This window comes from Phocoena sinus, chromosome 6 (genome assembly GCF_008692025.1).
Source record: "Phocoena sinus isolate mPhoSin1 chromosome 6, mPhoSin1.pri, whole genome shotgun sequence".
Classification (NCBI taxonomy): Eukaryota; Metazoa; Chordata; class Mammalia; order Artiodactyla; family Phocoenidae; genus Phocoena; species Phocoena sinus.
Genome location: NC_045768.1, coordinates 49,889,271 through 49,908,686, shown reverse-complemented (window position 1 = coordinate 49,908,686; position 19,416 = coordinate 49,889,271). Strand labels below are relative to the sequence as shown.

The 19,416-nt window shown below is 37.8% G+C and overlaps 1 protein-coding gene across 9 annotated transcripts in view; it reads left to right on the top strand.

Annotated features, from left to right (window-relative positions):
- The window catches only part of C6H9orf135 (chromosome 6 C9orf135 homolog), a 127,948-nt gene extending 110,929 nt beyond the window's left edge, over window positions 1-17,019 (top strand). For 8 of the 9 annotated variants that reach the window (XM_032634948.1, XM_032634947.1, XM_032634951.1 and 5 more), the window contains one exon: window positions 16,602-17,019. In XM_032634948.1, coding sequence (XP_032490839.1) covers window positions 16,602-16,793 — 192 coding nt within the window. In that variant the 3' untranslated portion in view covers window positions 16,794-17,019. The remainder of the gene's footprint in view (window positions 1-16,601) is intronic. The other variant, XM_032634943.1, reaches the window with a different exon arrangement.
- Window positions 17,020-19,416: the final 2,397 nt, after the last annotated feature.

Genomic DNA, 19,416 nt, shown 5'->3' with positions numbered 1-19,416 from the left:
CAGGGAAAATCCCAATCTACAAATAATAGAATATATGAATTAAAGCAATAAATTTTTATGCTAATAAAATTGGCAATATTTTTTAAAATAATAATACTCAATTGAGTAAAGGTGGGGTGATATGGGTACTTTTTTCTATTGCCAGGAATATTGTAAATTATTTTAATCTTTCTGTAAAGGAATTTGGTGATATGAATTGAGATACTATTTGATCTAATAATTCTCCTAAGGATTTCCCCAAAGAAAAATAATTCATACCAGGGATAAAATTTATATCCAAAGATACTCATCATTGAATTATGTATTACAGCAAAACTTGGAAATTACCTAATGTTTTAGTATTAGGTGTAGTGCTCTAGGGATTCAGAATGAGCCTCCCCAAAATTTGTCACTCCTGCATGAGGTTTTTTTTGAGTTAAAGACATGAGACCCTGTGTGTTCAAGATAACCTACTGTTCCTCCCTTAACTACCTAGAAGAATTTAAACTGGGAATTTTTCCCAGAAAATAAAAAAGTTATTACAGAGATAAATTTGAGCTAAGTAGCACCATCTGTATGGTAGGGCAAATGTCTAATTGCCAAACATCTGCTTTTCTTATTGTCTTGTGAAACCTCCTTTTCTTGGAAGCTCCAGGCCCCTATCCCATTCCTTAGCTCAGGATGACGTGTATACCTTATTTTACCTTTCTGTCTTTGAACCTCTTATGTATTTAGGGACTCTGACCTTCTCATGTATGTGGGGTTCCTGTATGTATAAAATTAAATTAGACTTTTTCCTGTTAATCTGTCTCATGTCAGTTTAACTCTTAGACCAGTCAGAAGAACCTAGAACTGTAAAGGGAAGTTTTTTTCTTCTCTGACAGTACTAATTAAATAGGTTATAATCACATGAAGAGATATTTTATAGCCTTTAGAAAGTCCATGGATAGTTCTTAATGTCTTGATAAATCTTCTTATTTAAGGTCAAGAAAAACATTAAGATACAAAATTGTATGTGTATTTTATCCAAACTATGTAAAAGTATAGAGGAAAAAAGCCTGAAGAAACTGTCAAAATGCTAGTAAAGTTGACTAGTGAATGGTGAAATTCTAAGTGATTTTCTTCATCTTTATACTTTTCAGCATTTTCTAATGTAGTAAGCATGGTGTTTTATAATCAGAAAACCCACAAGGAAACAAATATATTATTTAAAAATGCAATTCAGGCTCATTTCCTTATATACATGGGATTTGGCTCCATCTCCAAACAAAAGGAAGTTGTAAGACACGTAATTAAAAACTCACAAAATTCAGAGGACTGGTTTCCCCAAGAGCATAAATATAAAGCATGTGCGATGTGTTCTCAGGGTGCATGAATCTTTAGCTATTGTGTTGTATATTTGTGCTTTATTTTTTTCAGCATTATTTCTAGTATTTCTCATGTTGCTTGTTTCCACATTAACAGTACAGCATGCAGCATGCACTGGCAGTTGTTTGGCTTTATTTAGAGTTTTGTTCATTCACTTCTAAGTTCTTTATCAAAGGAATTGATTTTAAGGCATGTTTTTAGCCCTGCTTCTAGCACCCCATTAATGAATGCTTGCATTACATTGTTATAGAATACAAAAAATCTTTTAAATTGTAATGACAGTGAATGGTTAAGTAACAGCAGGAGAGTGACTGAACTCTGACTTAGAAGTTACTGTGTACATAAACAAATGTATGATTCATAAAATACTGACAAAATAAGGAGAATATTTTTTACTTGCTAGAGACTTCACCATGTGGCCTTAGCGTAAACATAGCTCACCATTCACTCAGGCTACCACCTTTGCAATTATGCAATTCCTGAAGAAATCTTAAAATACTTTGATTCGTATTATTTTAAATTTTGTGCATGAATTGAGACTTTATAAATTTTTATATTATGGTCTCTTACATTTGCTTAATTCATAATTGCATAAAGTGGGATAGCATCATAAGAAGTCTTAAGGAGAATGCAAATTATCTCCCCATAGCTCTAGATGTGAATGAATAAATACAGAATATTAGGAAGCTATGAAATCATTTCCAAGGAGAGAAATGAAAGAGAATTGCAAGCTACTTCTTCAGAACTCCACCTCTTAAAGCTGGGTACAGTAAGTCACCAACATACAAACAAGTTCTGTTCCAAGAGCGTGTTCATGGTCCAATTTGTTAAGTCCAACAAAGTTAGCCTAGGTACCCAACTAACATAATTGCCTATATAGTACTGTACTGTAATAGGTTTATTATACTTTTCACACAAATAATACATAAAAAACAAATGCAAAAAATAAAGAAAACATTTAAAATCTTACAGTCCAGTACCTTGAAAAGTGCAGTAGTACAGTACAACAGCCAGCATACAGGGGCTGGCATCGAGTGAACTGGCAAGAAGAGTTACTGACTGGAGGAGGGAGAGGAGGTGGGAGATGGTGGAGGTAGGAGATGGTAGAGCTGGAGGATAGTCAGCAATAGGAGACGGAGGGCAAGCTGCAGTTTCACTCATGCCTGACATTGATGGCACAGGTTCTGGCTCCTTGCTGGATTCAATTCTATCTTCCCTCTTGAAAGACGATCCAGTGATGTCTGGGTAGTAGCTCTTTTTTTCTCATCATAGATGACACGGTAGCACTGGATTGCATTCTGAATGGCTGCTGCAAACTTCATGTACTGTTCTATGTTCGAGTCCTGTACCTCAAAAACTAACAGTGCCTCCTCAAATAAAGAAAATCCCCTTGCCACTTCCTGTGTCGTGAATCTCTTCAGTTCTTCAGTTACTTCTTCCTCTTGTCTCTCTTCGTCCTTTCTCTGGGCCTCCAATTTCATCAGGTAGGTCTTCATTAGTAAGCTCCTCGTGTTGCACAGCAACAGTGCTGGACAGTAAAGCACACAAAAGCACAACCACTTGTAGAGGAGGCACACACGTGACAATGTACAACAGGCACGTGAACTAATTTACATGAATGGACATGCAAACACACGTTCATATCTTTGAAAGTTTGCAACTTGAAGGTTCGTATGTAGGGGACTTACTGAACTTATTATGACTCACCCAATTTCAATGAAAGATACCTTCTCTTAAAAGCTTCCCTATCATTCTCCCAAAGAACCAAAATAAAGGAAAAGTTACAGAGAAGTTACATCAGAAGATTGGTCTAAAGCTGGCTATTTGTAGGGTATGTGAGCCTTTGAGACAAAGGACAAGTGAGCTGAGGGTAATGGTAAGGAAACTAAGGATTAGTAAGGAAAATAATTAGTTCAGGCACAGACTAGCAAACTCAGGAAGTTGAAGGGTCCAGGGAATTAAAAAAAGAACAAGCACAACAGTAGTGAAGGAGTGAGAGAGCTAGAAGAATTAGAAGTAGTGAGCAAAGGGAATGTCCTGGAATTTTTTGATATTTCAGATGTAGAACAATTTTGGGGAATGACAGATCCCAAGATGTGGTCATGGGAATGAGTTTCTATAATGGAATCCAAGCCATTGACTTGAGAAGGTGAAAAAATGGTAAGCCAGAGTGTTGGCTAGATTCTAAATATGGGTGTTGGAAGTCAACCTACAATATATCAGGATAGAAAGGTAGGGCCAAAGATTGATTCAAGTGACCAGTCCCTCAGTGGGAGCATTTTGGAGGTACATGGCTCCTCTCAGCCCTGCAGCTGCCATTTGAGTACATCTGATTGATCATTTTGTGTGAAGTACCATTTTGTTTTCCTAAATATAGCTGCCTATTGAATTATCTTTCCAGACGTATAAGTAGCTTTAAAGCAAAAAGTGTTGCATATCCTAGTTGTTTCAGAGATAAAAAGCTGAGGAAGTTTTTAATAGAATTATGTTTTAAAGTTGGCATGCATTCCAAATTGATTACAAGGGATCCAAGCAGTGTTTCATAGTAGGTAAGAAAAGAGGCTGTATCTGTTTAAAATATTACCAACAGTGGTAGGATTGGCCTATCCTATCACTGGCGTTCTATGCCCTGGTACAGATATAGCATTGTTAAAATATTGATATTTCTGTGCTATTTGGAAATTTACTGTGGCCTTGAGTTTCTTCCATTGAAAGAAAAAAAAATGAATACATTTTACAACTGCATTGCTATAAAGACAAATATAATCCATGTTGGATTATATTCATTTTTTTTGGATTTAAAGGCTTATTAAAGAGATACCTTTATTTTATTATTATTATTTCTTTTTGCGGTACACGGGCCTCTCACTGCTATGGCCTCTCCCGTTGCGGAGCACAGGCTCCGGACGCGCAGGCTCAGTGGACATGGCTCACAGGCCCAGCCGCTCCATGGCATGTGGGATCTTCCTGGACCGGGACACGAACCCACGTCCCCAGCATCGGCAGGCGGACTCTCAACCACTGTGCTACCAGGGAAGCCCAAGAGATATATTTCTTAGGCTGTACCTCTCGTTGGCATTTTGTAAAGATTACCTATCCTTTTTCCTTTTATACTTTTATACTGTTTTGTCTTCTTGGCTATTTATGACTTTTTGTGACTATATTATGGTATTTTATGGCCATGTTATGTGACCACGTTATTGTTAAGCCTCCTGAAATTATTACCAATATACTAATGAGTATTATTACACAAAACTAAATCATACAGTACTCATTTTGTTCTGAGAAGTACTTTTGGACTTTTGTACCCTATTTTAAGCAAAATTTTCTGTATAATAGCTGCCATTGTTTACTGCCCTAAGATGTTTATGGATATTAAATTACTGACATCATTTCCTGGCTTCAGTATGAGTTTCTATCACTTAATAGAGTTGGTATTTCAAAATGGCATTTGCATTTTTTATTATGGTAAAATATACATAATATAAAATTTACCATTTTAACCCTTTTTTAGTGTACAATTTAGTGGCACCAAGTACATTCACATTATTGTTATATTCATTTTGAAAATTCTGATTTATAAAAAATGAAAACATTTTTGTGGGCCCTTTAAAATACTATGGGCCATAGGCACTGGGCTTTCTGTGCCTCATGGCTGAGTGGGCCCAGCCTGGACCTTCTGGTAGTTTAACACCTGCCTGACCAGGGGTATCCAGAACTTGCCTAATCTGACTGCCTGGTGTGTACTGATTTATAAATACTTTGAGTATCATCCCAGACCAAGTTACACCTTGGCTAGGAGTCAGGTGAGCATCATCAAAAGCCTTTTATTGGGCTTCCCTGGTGGCACAGTGGTTGAGAGTCCGCTTGCCGATGCAGGGGACACGGGTTCCTGCCCCGGTCCGGGAAAATCCCACATGCCGTGGAGCGACTGGGCCCGTGAACCATAGCCACTGAGTCTGCGCGTCCGGAGCCTGTGCTTCGCAACGGGAGAGGCCACAACAGTGAGAGGCCCGCGTACTGAAAAAAAAAAGCCTTTTATTGTTCTTTTAGGCTCAGTCACATGAAAGAAACTCCCCAAAGGCTAGAATTGTCTTTAGTTTCCTGCTTCCTAGGAAGGGATGTCTAACAGTGGCTTTAAAAAGAAGATGAGGGAAAGAGTGATTTGCTGAAAACCACCAACAGCTGGGTCAGAAAGTTAATCTAGAACAGGTTGGTGGTTCTATAGGAAGTATCACCTGTCAACTAAATTAGCTTTCATTCCCACTTCTTTTTAAGGCCCTCTCTTTGTATCTTTGCTCCATTCTGTGTCCCCATGATCTTCCATAATTTCATTCCAGTATAGGCAGTCTTTTTCCTTTTTTCTTGTTCTTTTGTTGTTTTTGTTGTTCTGTTTAAAAAACATAATAGCACGAAAAGTTGTGCGATGTAATTCTGGCCACAGGGAATAATCATGTGTAAGCCTTGTAGTCTAGATTAAAGTGTGGTTTTGCCAAACTTTTATTCAGAAAATTAAGGCTGAACTTTAATTAGGTAATGTTTCAGAGTTAATGATGTGTCTTCATGACTTTTATTTTAGTACTACTTTGCTTTGTACTGCATCTTAATATATCTACTATTTAATTTTCTCTTTTTTGTCCTGTTAAGGTTCTGAATCACTATCTATTAACAAAAGAATCATGGCCATTTGCTGATTATGCTTGTTTATCTTATTATGTGCTATTGACTGAGATGAAATTAGAATTTTAGATTCTTCTGCGAAAGAGGTGCTGGTGGGGGAGTGGAATTGGAGAAGAGGGAAGGGGGTCACATGATTGTACATAGTATTTTTTGATTAATGTCAAGGTGTTCCAAAATGCTGCTGCTAGTTAACCAGAGAAACAGCCCTCTATTACTTGGGTTCAGAAGGAGATGATGGCCTTCCACCGCCTAAATTCATGCCTCCACCTAAATTCCTCCACCTAAATTCAATGTGTGTTGCACATATGTGTGCTGACCTTATATGTATACATACAGGCATGATTTTGTAGTTTATAGGCAAACAATTCTGAATCTGAGTCTCATGGCATTCTGCCAGCACTAAGGGACTGCATTTCCTAGGCCCCAGCTTCAACTTTAGGATCTGCTGGCCGCTGCTCATATAGCTCCACAGGGCTTCCCCAGAGACAGGTAGATACATAGATAAGATAGAGAGATAGATAAGATAGGTAGATAGTCTATCATATCTCTCTATGCTCTCTTTCTCTCTTTCTATCTGTCTCCTATTGGTTCTGATTCTCTGGAGAACTCTCACTGATATAGACAGAAAGATCTTTATGAGTTCTCTGGCTCTCAAATTCTGTGATTTGATTTGATTTGATTCTCATTGACCCTTTCTCATCCTAATAGTTATTTATGACCAAATACTTTTTGAATAAGTACCTTGGCAGATGTTTAATTCAAGTCTACTTGAAAATTAAAAAATAAATATTTTAACTCCTGCTCACCTTATGTATCACCAACAGCTGAGAAATTTGGGGTTTTGATTCTCAGGAAACTCAGATCCCCAAGTATTTTTTAGCATGTGTCCTTTTAGTGGAAAGAACCCTGTTTCCTTTGATAGTGTACCTTAATCTTATGTTGCTTTCTGAAGTTAAGTAACCATGACCTCCTTTTGTTTCTGAGTCAAGTCATAAAAGCTCAGTTCTACTTCAGGGAACTTGGGATTCTGGGAGATTTTATTTTCCTCCTTTTGATTATCTTTAAATTTCTATAGTGAGCATATTTGACTTTTGTAAAGAAGAAAGAAAAAGAATTGAAAAATCAAGAACCCTGGGCCTCAAATTTATATCTAACCACACCACTATAAATATAAAACAGTGGCAAGTGTCCTCATAGAATGTAGACTGAGGAATAAGAAAGGTGATGTTTATTTTTTATATTAAAATGATAGGAACAATCAAAATTTGTGCATAAGAAAGAAAAACGTGTCAATAACTAAGGTTTAATAGTGTATTGCTTAGTTTTTGATGCTGGCCATTACTAAAGTTTGAATGATATTAGTCTTTAAAAGTCAGCTTAGGGACTTCACTGGTGGCACAGTGGTTAAGAATCCGCCTGCCAATGCAGGAGACACGGGTTCGAGCCCTGGCCTGGGCAGATCCCACATGCCACGGAGCAACTAAGCCTGTGCGCTGCAACTACTGAGTCTGTGCTCTAGAGCCTGTGTGCCACGAGTGAGCCTGCACACCACAACTACTGAAGCCCACACGCCGTGCTCTGCAATAAGAGAAGCCACTGCAATGAGAAGCCCGTGCACTGCAGTGAAGACCCAACGCAGCCAAAAATAAATAAATTTATATAAAGAAAAAGAACCAGGGTTCCTCGGAGACCCACTTAACCACGTCTTTGGGTTTTCATTAACATACATGTAAAAATCTGTATTTTTTTTAAAAAAAAAGTCAGCTTATTTTGTGATGTGATTATTCATGTAGATCTCCATATTTTTCTTCGTGACGACCAGACTCATTAATGATATAGATGTTTATACTTATATTCACAGCATACAATTCCCTGCATTTCCCATAACTATTTTTTCTTTAGTTGAATACCTGTATTTCTTACAAATGCTTCTTCTTTGTAAAATTTTATCAAATAAAAAGAGATAGTAAAGGTTTCTTAAATAGGTAACAATAATATATCCAACTAATTACATGTTCTTTATAGCTGCATTTGCCAATTACTCTTATCTGTAATTCAATCACTGGGAGAAAAAATATCCAATAGGAATGAAATCATTTTAAAAGTAGTGAAGGGATCTGTCTAAGATGCCTATCCATGTGATCCCCAGGGTTAGTAAAGTAATTTTGGCTGTACAGGAATTGTTCTTTTCTTCCCACATCACTTTGCATGTGTGCTTAGAAGACAACCTTACTAGGGGAAGGTGGGTCTTCAGTCAAGTGCACGTAAGTGGGGAAGAATTTTATACATAATATATACTGAAAATAATCAAACAAAACATCACAGCAATCTACTTTAATATCTATTTTCATTCCATCCAATGTGACATTCAAATAAATAAGCTTGTTGCCTCAATACCTTTTTAAGAGTAAATGGAATACACCAAATGAGGATACTTATAGGCATGCTAGGGAAGAATGACCTTTGCTGTATGAATGCCAGGTGGCTAATAGCTATCCATAATGGTGGACACAAGGTTAGTTTGCAGTAACTGATTTGGCCAGGAAACATAACCCATTATATAGTTTTATGGATGAGCTATCTAGATGAAGGAATTGAGACTGTGCTTTCAAATTATCTTGTAATATTAAATTAGGCAGAGTTACTGATGTTCCAGAAGGCAGGCCTAAAATTGAAAATAACCTTGAAAAATAAAACTATGAAAAATAAAAGGTCCTAAATAAAAAGGTTGAAATCAAATAAGAATAAGTGTAACCACAGAACAACCCCTTGGAAGATTGGGAAAAAATGGGTAAGGACTGGGTATATGGTTGTCTAAGAAACAGTAATGTCATCTTATTCTAAAAAAAGAAAGGTTTGAGAGATATTGATGCTTAGAGGCTATGGGAATGAGGGTGGGAAGGGGATAGGAATCTAAGAATTGGATACCCATCACTTAAAGATACACTGATACATTTTCCTGATATAAGTGGTAAAACTGTGTTCTATTTGTCTTTCACAATGAGGGAAGGTCGACTGGGGACTCAAGAGGACCCTTCTGTAATATCCTAACCTGTCTTTCTGTGATCTGTTAAAAAGAAGAAGGAAGAGAAAGAGAAGAAAAGGAAGAAGAAAGCTTTATTAACCCTAACGCAGATTTTCCCTAGAGTGATTGTCTTGCTGGGTCTTTAGTGGTTCCTGTTTCTACAGGGCCTGTTTGCCCTTAGCATTCTTTTCTCTGACACTTTTTTCCGTCTTCTATCAGGATGTTTCACTCAACTTCCTCAACCCTTCTCTGAATCAGCACACTCAAAGGTGAAAAGAGATTGGCTCTTATTGTTGGTTGTGTTTTGTCAGGTCTTGACCTCTGTGATGCTTCTTTGGAAGTGAGCAGTTGGCTACCACAGCATTCTTTGCCCTCCCTTTCCTCAGAATTCATGACATTGCAACACTCTCTCCATACCTTTTCTTCTCTGTCTTTCATGGCTTCTTTATGAACCCAGTCATGAATGTCCCAAAGATTTGGGTCCTAGAACCCTGCTCCTCTCATTTTACATAATCTCAGAGAATTCATCCACTCCCATGACTCTATAACCATCACTTTTTTGAGGTAACTTATTTTTATATGATTTCAAACTTACAGAAAAGTTACAAGACTAGCAAGAGGAGCTCCCATATAATCTTTACCTGGAGTCAGCGATTGTTTACCATTTGAGAATAGGCTGGAGACTTTGTGCCCCTTTACCTCTGAACAGTTCAATGTGTATTTCTTAATAACAAAGACACATAGCTATGGTAAAGTTTTCAACCTAGGGGAAAATTGATACAGTATAATTATTTAAGCCACAGTCCATATTCAAATATAGTCCATGATCCCAGTAATGTTCTTTATAGCTCTTTCCCCAGCCAATGATCACTGCTGTGCACAGGACACTGACTTCTCTCCAGGCCATCTGTCCCACCACACTGCCTTTAAAATAAACATTTTGTACTGATGTCATCTCTAATTAAAACTGTCTGAGAAGTGACTCATCATTTCCCTCCTTAAACAAGTCCTCTCCATCTCCATGTCTCTTTTTTTCTTTTTAGTGGTGTTAGAACTCTCTCAGACATCTGGGTTTGAAGTTATGGAACATCTTTGGTTCTTTATCCCCAGTTAGGCTGGTAAGTCCTCTAAATTCTTTCTGTGAAATGTCTCCTCTAGTCCCCTCTTAAGCTGTTGTGCTCTGATGCCCACCCATTCCACACTTCAGACAAATGCTTTCAGTTACCCTCATCTATCTGGAGGACTCAGAAAAAGCTTGCAGTGATTGTCCTATCTTAAGTAAACTTTGTCAGAACTCAGGGTCTGTGTGGCCCCAGAATAGTGGATCAGCCAATAATGTGTGATAATTCACAAATCTCTTTCTATACACAGTTTCTAAATACTTCTTCCCACCCCCACTAAATAGTTGTTGAATAAACATTTAAATAGTATGTTAGGGTGTTGAAACCATAACGACTATCTGCAACTCACATATGCAGAGGAAGTATGTCTAACTGATAACTGGCCCTCTTCCCGAGCCCATAACCAGTGGGAAAACACTACCTCTTCAATACTCTTAAAGCTTAGTCTGATTCCATAATTCAAATAGTTCCTATAGGAGATATTTAACCTTCCTTGAAAAAACTCTCACCTTCTCAGAGATCCTCTCCCATACCCTATGTGTAGAAAAGCAGATCTGAGACTGTTATCTGTTATAAGTCCTACTTACAAGGTTGGCCTTTGGTTGGCATCTAGAGGTAAGAATTCCTGAATAAGAGTAGCTCACTGTGTCTAAACTGTTTGCGCAAACAATGTGGTTTATGTTGAACACCTGTTTTCCTTCTGCAAGTCTGGAATTTTGGTATGTGCTAGGCAGAGGGTGCCTGTGTGACCGGCCCCCAAGAAAAATCTTGGGCTTGGAGTCTCTGATGAGCTTCCCGAGTAGATAGCATTTCACAACACATGGCAGGGGGAATTAAGTGCATCTTGTGTGACTCACTGAGGGGGGGCTCTTGGTCTCAGAATTTCGTACCTGGTTTTTTCTGGACTTTAGCCCATGTGCCTTTTCCCTTTGCTGACTTTGCTTTGAATCAACTTGCTGTAATCAATCATAGCCACAAGTACAATTATATATTGAGTTTTATGAGCCCTCCTGGCAAGTCACTGTATCTAGGGGTGGTCTTAGGAATCCCAACACACCCTACTTTTCTCCCTGTGGCAGATTGTTATTTTCCCAAAATGGTTGCAACATGTGCTGGCATCGCACATGCTCTTACAATGTGATTTTGACACTCTTCACATTGAGAAGCAGAGTCCATGTTACCTCCCCTAGAATTTGGGTGAACTGTAACTATGATGGAAGTGATGCTATGCGATTTCCAGAGTAGTTGATTAAAAGTAACGCAACTTCCTCCTGGTTCTCTTTTTGCCATCCTTATCCTCAGAACCCAGTCACCATGCTGTGAGGAACCCCAGGCAGGCACAAGGAGTTGTTGTACAGTTGTTCCATCAACAGTCCTAGCTAAAGTCCCAGCAGATAGCCAGCATCAACTACCAATTGGAACGAGAGACGTCTCCAACCCCAGCACTTAAGTCACTCTCAGCTTTCAGGTCTTCCCAACTGAGGCCTCAGACATTGTGAAGCAATAAGATGGCTTTGCTGTACCTTTCCAAATTCCTGACCCAAAGAATCTGGAAATGGCTACTGTTTTACACTGCTATGTATGGGTTGGCCAGTTATGCAGCAATAGCAACTGTATCTTTCTCTGAGATGGCATCCGGGTATATGGACAGAGGGGTGCAACTTAGCATCCTGATGCCAGAGGGGAAGAGCAGCATTTTCTGTGTGGTAGTCACTGGGATGATATCTCAAGTCCAGCTTGTTGCTCTTTCCCTTGCCAGCATAAGTGGCTATAGTCTGTGGCTGTTGTTAACTGTCAGTCTTTTTCTGTTTCTCACTCTTTTTCTCTGGGCTTTGTTGGAGCCCTCATGGCATGTTTGAGATGGCATGTTTGAGATGACTCAGCCTCATTTCCACTTCCATAGATACTGTGGGCCCCACAGAAGCCTTCTGTGACTCCCATTCCGTACCTAGCTCCAATGCTCAGCTCTGCAGCTAACAGTTGAACTCCCTCTGCAGACTTACAACTACTTCAGGGTCTTGTTTATGCCACAGGATACAAACGTGGTTCAGAACTGATGATTCTCAGAGCCTCCCTCTGCCTGACCACGCTGTTCCGCCAGTTTGGGTTTGGCTGTGCCCCAGGCAAATGAAAGAACAGCCTGAGTGGTGGTCTGTTCTGAGTTCTCATGAGAGATGGGGGGCCAGGAGACCCCTTATACCTTTGTGCCATTATTTTCATTTATCCAGTGCACTTCCCTCTGTCCACATCAATGAAACTCTGTCTATGTCAATGAGACTGTCTGATTTAAGTCAACAGATGGGAAAATTGGGAAATGCATCGACTGTTTCTGCTGTCCTGCTTTACTTTTCCCTTATTTTCGTCTTCCTACAATGCCCCAGACTTCTTCCCTATCTTCCTACTCTCCATTCCAACTCTTGTTTAAGCCTTCATGGCAAAGGATGTTTTCTCTACGTACTTGGAGAAATCTATGATCTGAGTCTTCCAGGTATGGTCATTGATATTCTAAAATCTTCAAGACTGAACTGGATTGCAAGGCTGTTGTCTTTCGGAAAAACCCTATTTTGCATTAGAAGGTGACATTACTTTGCATTTTGGTTGCCATTTTTTTTCTAAAACAAATTTTGATCTCCCCTTGGGAAAATGGGTGGTTACACACACCGAAAAGGGAAAACTACTAATAATTTTGAATGATTACGCCCTCCCTGTATACTTGGTTTGAGAGGTACACCAAGTTACTCACTTGTCCAAAACTCCCACCATCTCAATTTAGCCTTGGGTATGAATTGCAGTCAATATAAAGGTCCTCTGAGGTAGGACCTTCTTGGTGAAGCTGCTTTTTTCTATTCTGTTTTGTGCCTTTTGTATTAAACTTTGGAAAACATACTCTGTTCTGCTTCCTTATAACAATTATACCCTCCTGGTTCCTAATAGTTTGTTCTTATTTTGGAAAACCTTCTTTATTCACCTATTCCATGTTTACATCCTTCTAATTCCTGAGTATATGCTTAGGCACAAATTTACTGCTTGCCTTGACTCCTACTTTTTTATATATGCCCAGCTGCTCCCTTGTTTTTGCTCTATTTCCTTGCTCTAACTCTCAGAACCTCGGTGTTTCAATATTGCAGATTATTCAGTATGTATTAGGATGCTTTTAGTAGGTTGTGCAAAAACCAACTCAAACCAGATCAGACAGTAAAAGTAATTTATTGGCACGTATTTATTTGAAAAGTCTGGCTTCAGGAAAGGATTGATATGGCAATGTCATTGATACTTTTTACTGACTCTCAAGCCTGCCTTTTATGGTGTTGGTTTCATGCTATACTGATAGTAGGCAGGCTGCCAACAGCAACCTGGGCTAGATGCTTCCTTACTTATGTCCAATAGTGGAAAAAGAATGTTTTTCCCCCAAACCCTTGAACAAAATCTCAGGCTTTAAGCTGTTTGGACAAACTCAAGTCACACGCCTAACACTGAACCAATCACTGTCTTTGAGAGTGGAGTGAGATTGTCCTTATTGTCTTAGGCCAATTAGATTCTACCCCTAGACTGGGAGGGGGGTTAATCTACTCAAACTGCATGGCTACTACACAATGTGAAATGGGAGAAGTGGATTCATGGTGAGCTGGTGTCATCTCTTAAAGTTTGCATGAGATGAGCATGCTCATGTCTTCCCAACTCAATGTTCACTACTGACTTCACTTGGTAGCTTGAAGTCAACCATGGCAGGAGTATTTATACCACAGAAATTGTCAAATATTACAAATCAGTTGTGTGGGCTTTTTTTTTTGGTGGGGGGAGGTGGTTTACCAATACATCTCTGTTAATGGGAGGCACTCAGTTTTATGTGTTAACAGGCAACAAACATTCTCTTAATTAGTTTTCCTAACTTCAGAATTGCACACCCCTACTTACCACTCTTTAAAAATAATGGCTGGGCTTCCCTGGTGGCGCAGTGGTTGAGAGTCCGCCTGCCGATGCAGGGGACACGGGTTCGTGCCCCGGTCCGGGAAGATCCCACATGCCGCGGAGCGGCTGGGCCCGTGCGCCATGGCCGCTGAGCCTGCGCGTCCGGAGCCTGTGCTCCGCAATGGGAGAGGCCACAACAGTGAGAGGCCTGCGCACCGCAAAAAAAAAAAAAAAAAAAAAAAAAAAAAAAAAAAAAAAAAATAATGGCTTTACTGAGATTTAATTCACCTGCCATAAAATTCACCCTTTTAAAACATACAATTCAGTGATTTTTGGTGTATCTCCAGTGTCATACCATCATCACCACAGTCAATTTCAGTATATTTTCATCACCCCCAAAAGAAACCCCATACCCACTGTAGTAGTTAGGTTTCTCTACAGAAACAAAACCAAAGCTGAAAACCCCAGAAAGCCAGTGATGTAATTCACTTCGAGTTTGAAGGCTTGAGAACCAGGAGTACCAAGGAGCAGGATAAGATTAATGTCTCAGCTTGAGCAATCAGGCAGGAAGGGGCCAATTCTTACTTTGCCTTTCTCTTCTATTCAGGCCCTCAACAGATTGGATGATGCCCACCCACACTGGGGAAGGCAAACTACTGAGTCCATCAATTTAAATGCTAATTTCATCTGGAAACACTTTCACAGACACAACCCACAAATAATGTTTAGCCACATATCTTGGTGCCTCGTGATCCAGTCACACCCATTAATAGTCACTCCTCATTCCTTCCCTCCCACTATCCCCTGGCAAAACTACTTTCTGTCTCTGTGGACTTGCCCATTTTGGACATTTCATATAAGGAATCATACAATCTGTCTTTTGGCTTAGTTTCTTTCACCTCACATAATGTTTTCAAGGTTCATCTATGCTATACAACTATCAGTATTTTATTCCTTTTATTGCCAAATAATATTTCATCGTGTGAATAGACCACATGGTGAATTGTTTATACATCCATCAGTTAATGACATGTGAGTTGTTGAGATCCAGTTCTAATCATAGTTCTGGAATCCGGTCCTTTTCACCTTCAGTCTTTAGTACCTTCTGCGGCTGGAATACTTTTCCTAAAACATCACATTTATTCTTGTCACTGATCATATCAAAATATATTGTCCACTCTGTCTGGGAGATGCTAAAGGAAGGCGCTGACGTCGCCTGTGAAGCTGTCCTCAGTTCCACTGCAACTGGGGTAGAAATCAGCAGATCCTGCCGCCTACTTAGAGGGCAGTTTGGCAAGCGATGCTCTAATCTCATTTAAAGGGCCTCTAGCTGACCAAAAACAAACCCCAAAGAAATAGACCCCCAACAACACAAAGCAAAAGCCCAAAACTATATAGAAAGTGACATTGATATTATGTAGCTTTTGGATTTTATTGTTTATATATTTTATCTCTTAAATATTAAGAATTTCATGAGGGTGCTGGTGGGATAATGTATCTTACAGGTAGATAGCTTGAAGCCCTGGCTGAATCAGTAGCATTCTTTAGATTCTCTCCTGAGATTTTAAGCAAATGGTCTTATATGTGACGTGGGAGTAATAATTCTTACTTCAGAGCCTGTTGTGGATTAAAAGTTGTAAATACTCAACTACCGCGTTCAACCCATAATAGGCACTCAGTAAATAAATAGACACTATAATGATTATTATATGGTTAGAATTTTCATTTATTTTCAATAAAGCCAATCTAAGGTTAGAACTATTTTGGTGTTCTTTCACTGTTTTATCATTTTGGTGATTTAATTTCAATATTGTCCTAGTGCTTTAAAATTAGTACCAGTTTGAAGCAGAAATTAGATAATCAGTGCAAGGGCTTTATGTTTCTTGTCTACCATTACCCTTGATATAATCTGAGAGAATCAATATTTCCTTTGGGAAATGGTCAATGATAGTGTCTTGTTTTATTACTATAGAAGCTTTTATGAAGTGCTCTAAGGATAAATACCTTAAATATTATACTGGGTTATACTGATATAAATTTCTCATAGGAATGAATCTTCTAGCTTGGCATTTGCTGGCAAGTATGACTTGATAGCAATTATTAAAAATATAACCCAAGATATTTTTCTTTGGAATGATTATAACATATTAGTAAAAAAGATATTGAATGGTAGTTAAATTGTACTTGTTTTTGTCTTTTTGCAGATGGTCATACAATTTAAATGGTTCTTTATGCTGTATATTTATGGTTTAGAAAAATTCACATATATGATAATTTATAATTTTAATTTTATAAATAAAACAGCCATGAACTAGATTCTTCTTTCAGAATTAGAAGTACTTATAAATGCAATAGCCAAATACAAGAGGTGTTAGTAATTTGAGAGATTAAATTAATCAATTTTTGGAAAATTAACCTGTGATCATAATACAACTAACACATTAAAGATCAACTTTTGGAAATCACTCCTTTTTACATATTTTAGTCATTTAATATTATCTTTCTCCCTCCCCCCATAGGGTTATCCTTGTCAAGATGATGATTATTCAGTTGTCCACAGAAAATGCTGTTCTCAGTTCACAGATCTAAATGGTTCCAAAAGATTTGGCATCAACACCTGGCATGATGAGAGTGGGACTTATGCCAATTCATATGTAAAACAAAAACTCTACCCATTAACCAGTGGCCTTGTTGTTCCCTTTTTAAAATAATGTATGGAATCAGATTCTATAACTAATGAAAGGTAATGGATGTAGCAGTTGATGATTTTCTATCCTAATAAATGCAGTGGAAATATTACAATAATAGATTCCTTTAACACAAAATCTTATATTCTAGACCAGTGTGTATATCTTTCTTTTTATAAGCTACTCTGGTATTTTCCAAAGTTTAGTATGTTTTCCACTGAAGGTATATAACCCAATTCTAGATGGTACTTGGAGGAATTTTATTTTATGTTACTTTATTTTATTGACTGGATTTATTTTAAATTTTATTAGGAAAAAATGCAAAAAGCTAACACAATCAAGCTCATGATTGCTTAGGGTGTGTCTGATTTAAAAAAAAGAGATAACTTAAATTCCACTTTTGAGTGAATAAAAATTTAGGTGGTACTCAAATTCTACATGAAACTCAAATGGCTTAAGTTTGAGCAACACGGGCCCTATAATAATGTTGAGTGTGTGTGTGTGTGTGTTTATTGGGGAGGAGTGTGTCTGTTTATACACTTTAACATATCTATGGTGGCTAGCTGCTCTGTGGATTATCATTCAGCATGGTGTTTTTCCTTATACAATATAACACTTTTTATTGTATGAAGTAGCAGCGATGCAGACGGAATCTTAGTGAAACTTTAGGGGTTTAATGGAAAATCCAATCATCTAGTGTTAGATTTAGAATAAATCTTAGCAGTTGTTTTGACTTGCACTCCCGTTTTCCAGATGAGCAGAGACTCATAAAGGTTCAAGTAGCTTGCCCAGGGTTACATAAATAAGTTCTAGTTGATCTTTGAGGTACATTTGAACTTTTGTTTTTTCTGAGGATGGGTTTATTTATTTTGGCCTAGGTTAAATTTACTCTCATTGTTTTTCTTTAAAAAAGAAATTTATGAAAGAGTATTTCATGATAAATGCTAATTTGATTAGCGAAATATGGGGAAAACTATAAGCCTTGTGAGGAGAGAAATGATAATAAATAAAGAAAATATGGATATGCCAAGGAAGCATTCACCAGCAGAGTTTTACTATAATTTATAGCTGCTTTAAAGTGTGTCTGTACATATACACAAATATATATGTATAAATATGTATATCATATATAAATACGTAATGTTAATTCTTTTTTTTTAATTAATTATTTTATTATTTTTTTAACATCTTTATTGGAGTATAATTGCTTTACAATGGTGTGTTAGTTTCTTCTTTATAACAAAGTGAATCACTTATACATATACATATGTCCCCATATCTCTTCCCTCTTGCGTCTCCCTCCTACCTTCCCTATCCCACCCCTCTAGGCAGTCACAAAGCACCGAGCTGATCTCCCTGTGCTATGTGGCTGCTTCCCACTAGCTAGCTATTTTACATTTGGTAGTGTATATATGTACATGCCATCTTTATTGGAGTATAATTGCTTCACAATGGTGCATTAGTTTGTTAATTCTTTATATATTACGTATTCTAGGGGATACCTGCCTAGGATTACCTTTCTTTCCACAGACTACAAATTCAAGTTTAATCAAAATCAAAATCAAGTTTATCTAGGGTGGACAGATGTTTGAAGAATGCAAATCTGTATGTCAAGCTACTCATCATTTGATTTTTTTTTTCCTTTTGGAAGGAGAAAAAGTCTTAATGGCCATATCATTACCTTTGAACAATGCCTTTTACTTAGAAAAAAATTCACCTACTTTAGCAGGAATTCTATATCGTCACAATTCTATAACATTGCATTCTACATAAATGACCTGGGTCTGCCATGAGGGATCAATTTAGAAATCAGTTTTTGTTTGGTTAGAAGGAGAATGAAATTAGAGGGATTTTATTTAAACTAGTAGAATAAAATGATGCCTTGAAAAAAATAGAGATTACCTAGATCTTTCAGGTATAATTATTTTGTGTTGATTTGGATTTCTTTAGATAACTTCTTTAATGGTTCACCTCACCAGTATCAAAGACCATTTCAAACAATAAAAAGTGGAACTCAGATATGATCATCGGAGAGTATCTTCCTTAGGAAATGACCACACTGACTTCTGATGGTTCCACATGTATACTTCATAGGATTCCACCTGAGACACCAAAATAACACTGTATCTTGTGTGTTTATACAGTTAGCATTCATATTTGGTCAGTATTTTTCTTTTGGCCTTTATGTGTTATTATGTCAGAACTGTTGGTGTGAGCTCACTATGGCAGAATGCAGACTGCTGCTGGGAGAATGGATAATTGGTTGGGCAAATCCCAAGTAGATGTATGGCAGTGGTGGTCCTTGATTAAATTTGGCCTACAGATAAGTTTTATTTAGTCTTCAGAGTGTTTTTTTTCATTAATCTTAAAAAATTGAGCCCAATTTTATAGACTAGGACATTATACTTTAAAATTTGAATTTTTATGTCCTTGGCACATTTGCAGATCTGGCAGCAGTGGTCTGATTTTGATACAGCAACAATCAGCAGGGATATGATAGGAGACCCTCTTTGGATGGGGGTGAGTTCATCATTTTGCTGTTATTCTCACCTGGTATACTTATTTATGGAGGCAATGTGACCCTTTACCTAAGGAGAGGTCAGACAAATATGAAATAACAAGTTGTAGAGGGAAGGGGTTGGTAGAA